This window comes from Xenopus tropicalis, chromosome 9, assembly GCF_000004195.4.
Source record: "Xenopus tropicalis strain Nigerian chromosome 9, UCB_Xtro_10.0, whole genome shotgun sequence".
In the NCBI taxonomy this organism is placed as follows: Eukaryota; Metazoa; Chordata; class Amphibia; order Anura; family Pipidae; genus Xenopus; species Xenopus tropicalis.
In genome coordinates this window covers 49,647,950-49,654,692 of record NC_030685.2, presented here as the reverse complement: position 1 = coordinate 49,654,692, position 6,743 = coordinate 49,647,950, and the positions used below count along the sequence as shown (strand labels likewise).

The following is a 6,743-nucleotide window of genomic DNA, read 5'->3' as shown; positions in this document are numbered from 1 at the left end:
TGTTTCAAGTAGGAGCAGCCAAATGCCTCTGGGTCAAAGCCTAAAAGCAACACATATAAGAATAGCTAAGAAAAGGTTCTTTATAGGATGAAATCGGATTGATATAGAGTCAAACTTAAGGTGGCCATACAGGGCCCGATTGTAGCTGCAGATATCGGTCTCTTAGACCGTTTCGGATTGGCCGTGTAGGAGCACAAACAACGTGCCTGCCTGACCAACATCTGGCCTGAAATCGGGCAGATATCGGTCAGGCAGGTAAAAAAATTTAGTCAGATCAGGGACTGCATCGGCTTGTTGATGTGGTCCCCAAAACGACTGTGCCCATTACTGGCGCTCTAATTCGATCGTTTGGCTCCGAATTAGCCTAAATTCACCCGATATCGCTGTAGGTGTGGATATCGGGAGAAGATCCGCTCACTTGGCGAGGTTGCCAAGTGAGCGGATTTTAATGTGTATGGCCACCTTTACGTTCAGGAAGATCTTTGAAAATGGTTTCACACCTTATGCAAAACAAACATATATTTCCATATTATTTCCGTATTATTTTGAGTAAAATGCATTTAAGAGATACTGACACCAGAAATGAATCCTTTTTTACATTTATAATATTGGTGTTGCATGCAATTTGTAATTTTGCCTTAAAAGTATTTGCCCAATGCTTTTACATTACCTATCTGATCCCCCATGTTCCTCTATGAGGGGGCTGCCATATTTGTCCAGCAGGAGTCCATTAGCATTAGAAGCTATAACTGACAGGCTGAGAAGGGATAGTCAGGTTGGCAAAACAGTCAGGTTTAAGAACTTCAAGTAACAATTACAAATGCAGAGCTATCCATGAAAAATGATCAATATTACCTATAGGGATCTTTTTATGTACTTCAATATTTTGAAGAGTAGTTCTTTAGTTTCCAAATTTCCCACTGCATCTGTCTATACACATATCAGCAAAAAAATGAACACATTCTACTCTGACCTGTATGTGTATACTTGTTATTATGCTGTACTCAACTCTTCCTTCAAAGTGATAAATCAAACAAAGCAGGGAGAAAAACAATGACCCAAGTACTGCAGGTGCAGAGGGGAGATCCTACTCACCCTTGTTTAGGACAAATAGCAAAACCAAGGCAGCATATGTACACACACAGGCATGCACTATGCTACTATGATATCCATGATGTGGCAGTGCCAGAATTACTGTACATTTACGGCTAAGCCTGCTGTTAGCTCAAGCAATAAGCCATGGGTGATGGTGACTGAAATAAATTGTGCGCATGACTCACCTGGGCAGTCAAATAAAAATGTCATAAATCTTGCACAATGAGTGCAGCTTGTTTGCCATTCTCAAACAGAAGCAGAGTAGAGGGCTGATGAAATCTTATCTGGTTCCCAAAGCAATCAATACCAGCAATGAAAAATACAATCAAATAACTTGATCTTTCCTATTTTTAAAAATGGAAAACAAATAATGACTGGGGATGCTGGGATTTTTGACCAGCTATCTGAACGCTGCACATTAGACCACCCCTGCTTTGTTGGTAAGTTAGTATATTTGATATATCCATGTACACAGAGTTACATATTAACTCACTGGCCGGAACAGCTACACATTCATAGCTCCTGTGGGCATTAACCAAATAGTTAGATATGTCGCTTTTTATGTAAATTAAATATTTTAGGTGCTTTTATATCTTAATCTTCCTGTTAAATCCATTTGGGAGAGATTAGTATATATTATGTCAATAAGACAACCAAAAATGTTAGTTTCTTATAGGTGTGCAACAGTGTTAAAAGTGAGCACTGCATTTGAATAATAATAATAGTGATAAAACTTCTCAAATTTGTCCTAACGGCTTATATTATACTCCAGACAGTGCAAACATTGTTTATCTGCTTAACAGCCTTGCTAGATTTGGCTGGACCAAGCAAATATAATATCAGGGATATATCAGATATTTGACAACTGTATGACGTTGTATGAACACATTAAACGTATACGAGCTTAGGTAGTTTCACTGAAAATTATCTGATATAAGAAACAAGTCAGTATAGCTGTTGTTCCAGCATCTACTGAAAAATAAACTAGTTGTAGTGTAATATTTGGAATGCTACAGGACTGAGGAAACCAACAGTACAACAGAGTACATTTTCTGAAGGACTCACCCCAAGTCTGTATATTTTTATATGAACATACTGTCTATGCTCTCTCATGAGCTCTGCTCACTGATCCTTTCAATGCATTCTTTTTCACAGAATGTAGTCATTGTTCCCAGTAAGGCGAAGAAACAAGGAGCGAGCAGGTTTAGAGAGCGTTTATGGAACGCATATTCTACAAGGTGCCATTTCAAAAAAGTTTCCCTACACAGCACTGTGGCATGGACTTCAATGTTCCACCTCTTAACTCTTTCACTACAATCTGGCCAACTAAGAGGGAAAGCCCACCAAACACGACACGGTATGTGAAAAAAAATCTAAATCAAAAGTCTCCTTTGTGAAAAAAACAAAAAGAGCCATCCCCTTCTGTATACATGAGCAATGGAAAATAAATACGGGAACAGGACTCGAGATGAGTATTTGCATTACCAGATACAGTTATAGTTTACAAATGCTATTGAATGTCACCAAGCATCCTACACAGATTTTTCCATACCATTTCTTTTTTACACTAATTTTTCCACAACGGAACACACAATATGTGTATCATCGGGTTTTTACAATCTTGCAGCAAAGGAAAGTTTAAAGCTCATTATTCTAGGGGTCTAAGTACAACAAATAACTATAATGTGTCAGTCTGGGCTAAAAAAAAAACACAACAAAATAAATCATACTGCCTGTATATTTGCCTTTTTATTCTAACAATAACATATCACTGTATTCAGTAAAGCCGCTTAATATACCAGACACACAAACTGCAAGTGCACTAAACTCACAACTGCTAAATTATGGTTGTACTTTGTGTTATGGATAAGTTTTTCTTCTATTAACAACTCCAATCATACCCTGAAACAACAGCAGAAGTTCAGTCTAGACATTCCAAGTGCTATAACCTAGTATTTTTACCGAAAAGCACTTGCAGATTTCTGTAAAGTCAAACTTCAATTAACCACAGGATAGAAACGCATGCCATCCATAATTTACAAATTGAACAGGAACAACATATCTTTAAGTGCGAATCTGCTTAGTTGGCCTTAAACAAACAAGGTCAATTTATTACCATTGTGATATATAGGATTGTTTCTCATTAGTGGGAATGCATAGAGTTAAGGTGTGTAGATTTTTTTAATATTTATTGTCATAAAAATGTTTTTCCCCTTTAAAATCCTACAGTAGCCACAAACCCTGCTACATTAAACTGCCATAGCAAACTGGCACTAACATATATATTCTGAAACAGAATTTAAAATGTTCAATATTTACATTTTGAATGTAAATATTCAATTTAGGATCAGGTTTCACCTGATATCTGAATTGTTGTGTTGACCATATTCCCTTTCCTACATGTGCAATAGACCCCCATTATGAAAGGCTGTCAACAATGATATAGCAGTTGATTGTTGGACAAGAGGCCTGCAAAGAGTTATTGAAATAAGGGATTTAAATACTAGAATCTTTCAAACATGCAAATTTGTTACGCAGTTCTACCAATGAATGTGCCAAACCACATCGAGAACATCAGGGGCTTCAGAACTAAATAATAAGATTTTGAAAGCGCAACAGATTTTTGTCATGGAGTCTGAGTTGGCAAGTGAAAACAACATTTACACGTGTGACAGTGGCACTTGCTTGTGGTGCAAAGTGGAGCTTGACAGGCCAGTTCTTGCTGTTAGAGCTCTGCTGGCCTCACTGTATGCCGAGGCATTAATGGGTTTGCTGTTCCTACAACATCTACCGGTGAACCTTTTCCAGGATTCCAGAGTTTTTCCAGACCAAATCCATACACCTGAGGTTATTCCAACCACTAGGCACATAAAGTATTTTAGCATAAAGACTGCATAATCAGGCCTGTACCTCTTTTTATCCCCTGGGCATGAGCAGTTGTGGGCCTTTTCCCAATGTTCTCTATAGTGCTGTTCATATATATAACAAGCAACAACAATGGTAGCTGGCACAGTATAAAGTACAGAAAAGATACCTATTCTGATCATTAGTTTTTCCAGTTTGTCTGTTTTGGTGCCACCTTGTTTTATAACACTCCTAATTCTGAAGAGGGAGACAAAGCCAGCTAGAAGAAACATGGTCCCAGTAAAAAGATACACCACCAAGGGTGCCAGCACAAAACCACGAAGGTTGTCAAGATTTTGGTTTCCAACGAAGCAGATCCCAGCCACTGGGTCTCCATCAACCGAGCTTAAAGCTAGAACAGCTATAGATTTGACACTGGGTATCAACCAAGCAGCCATGTGAAAATACTGAGAATAGCTAGCAATGGCCTCGTTTCCCCACTTCATTCCCGCAGCCAAGAACCATGTGAATGTTAAGATTACCCACCAGATAGAGCTGGCCATTCCAAAAAAGTAGATAAGTAAAAACACAACTGTGCATAGAGCTGGTCCTGTGGTCTCATAGTGAATGTGATCTTTGTTGCAGGCCACATTTTCATGTCCTACTATAAGTCTGACAATGTACCCAATGGATACAAACAGATAGCAAGCTGATAAAAAAATAATAGGACGCTCTGGATATCTAAACCGCTCCATGTCAATCAGAAATGTGGCTACTGTAGTAAAGGTTGAGATGAAACACAGAATGGACCACAACCCAATCCAGAAAGTAGCAAATGTCTTTTCATCCTGCGTGAAGTAGGGCTGAAAACATGGCATAGCACAATTAGGAACCTGCCCAGTTTTGATTCTGTTGTACAGCGGGTGGGATTCTCTAGTTATGGAGAGGAAAGGTTCCCTGCATTTGCAGACTCCATCACAGTCGCTAGAAGGTGTTTTCACTTTCGGTGGGTGTGTGGGTGGTGGAGTTGTGGTTGTCTCAGTCCAGTTATAGTCCATGCAGAGTGTATCTGGGTCGCCATGCTCTGGCAGTCTATCACAGTTCATTCTCTCTGGCCAAGCAAAGCCATACTTTCTCATTAAAGGAGAACAACCTGCTTTAGCTCTCTCACACACTGATCTGCAGGGAGGGAGAGGCTTCCTATAGTCAGGCAGACAGATAGGTGTATACATGCTACAAAGAAAAAATTTCAAATCAAGTGAGCACTGGATCACAACCAGAGGCCAAAACTGATGCACTTCCATGCCCGCTTCATCTTGAGTATCGTGATTAAACTGGTTGGGCATATAGGTGTGATTATAGCCAATGCCCTTGCACATGGGCACAGTTATCTCTTGGCAGACAATAGCTTTGGATGCTGGTCGCACAGGTGCAAAATAGTCCAGAAGTAGAATCACAAACAGTAGTGCAAAAGTGCCAGATTTTAACCTGCCCATGATGTGTTGTCCAGATGCAGGGTATCTGCTATATTTCCCTTTAAGGCAGATCTAGGCCTGAGATAGAGGCACAGCTCATGTTTGTTAGAAGTGTTCTTCTCATTCTGGGGCCAAACAGATCGTTAGCCTTGTGGCTGCAGCACACTGCATACTCAGTCCCTGGATCCACTCTGGAACAAAAATACAATTGATAAGAATTCTATAAACAGTAGTAGATTTGTGGATATTCATGAGAACAACATTAAAAAAAAGTATATGACTAGTTACTAATTTGTGTATCATGCAGCAAGGTATTTATGTGTGTTGGGCATATTAATTATGTAAGAACTGCAAAGTGAAGCCTTATGTGCAATAAAATATAAATAATAGTTATTAGAATAATAACAGTGGAAGAAGCAAGTGTGTGTATCGCAGCAAAGTGATCTCCCTGCCCCATAAGTACCTGATTGCCTCCCAGCAGCGGGACTGTCAGCGCTCGCCATGTGTATTGCCGGACAGAGCTCCGTACAGTGTATTTAGTACGCAGGGACCGCACGACACTTGCCGCTGCCTCGGACTTTGGACGCGTCGCACAATGAATGGAGAATGAGAGGTCGGAGAGTGGAAGTGGCATGGGGGGGGGGAGCCTGGTCGGACTGGGGCTCCGAGGTGCCCAGCGATAGCCCTGGGGAGGCAGGAGAGCCCGGGATAGGAGACGGGAAGCTTGAGCCCGACACAGGCAGAAAGAGGCGCTTATGGATAAACTCCCAGCAACACAAACTGCACCATCTTTAGCGTTGACAAGTGCGCTAAAAGTTATTTTCCTTCCCGATTCAGTCCTTTATCGCGGAGACTTCGTCCATCAATTGATTCGTGTAACCCGCTCGGCTGCTCCCATTTCTTAATTGTTCAGCCCGCAGCGGATATACAGAGATTTCCCCAGTAGCAACACAACTTTCCCGGACTCCGCCTGTGCAATGTATTAGCGCCCAATGTCACTGGGAGACCGAGCCAAACCGCACGGCAACCCCGGGCACTTCCCAATGAACTTTCATAATCTCTCTACCTGTGCTCCAATGGGATCCCCACCCGCCTTGCCCATTTGTCAATCCTTTCCTGCCCCCAGGCCTAATGGTCCAATCAAAAGCTCTGTATCTGCCCACTGACTGCTAACCACGCCCATATTGCTGTTCTCTTTGCTTCACTGTTTCTCCCTAAAATCGCTTTCTGGTTGACAGTTTTATTAGTGTTTTTTGGATAGAGGGAGAATGTGTCTCCCGGATCTTTGTGGAAAGGCACATAGACACTATATATTTTATATTAATGTGT

The 6,743-nt window shown here is 41.0% G+C and overlaps 1 protein-coding gene across 1 annotated transcript; it reads right to left on the bottom strand.

The window, feature by feature from the left end:
• Positions 1–908: 908 nt before the first annotated feature.
• Positions 909–6,501, bottom strand: fzd5 (frizzled class receptor 5). The gene is made up of 2 exons (XM_004917745.4): positions 5,878–6,501; positions 909–5,605 (listed from the first exon to the last, which is right to left on the bottom strand). Exon 2 carries the CDS (start codon positions 5,433–5,435, stop codon positions 3,756–3,758), a length of 1,680 nt encoding a protein of 559 aa, XP_004917802.1. The 5' UTR covers positions 5,436–5,605; positions 5,878–6,501; the 3' UTR covers positions 909–3,755.
• Positions 6,502–6,743: the final 242 nt, after the last annotated feature.

What these genes read in the sequence shown, in the direction of transcription:
- fzd5 (XM_004917745.4), bottom strand. Translation starts at nt 5,435, where the DNA reads ATGGGCAGGTTAAAATCTGGCACTTTTGCACTACTGTTTGTGATTCTA.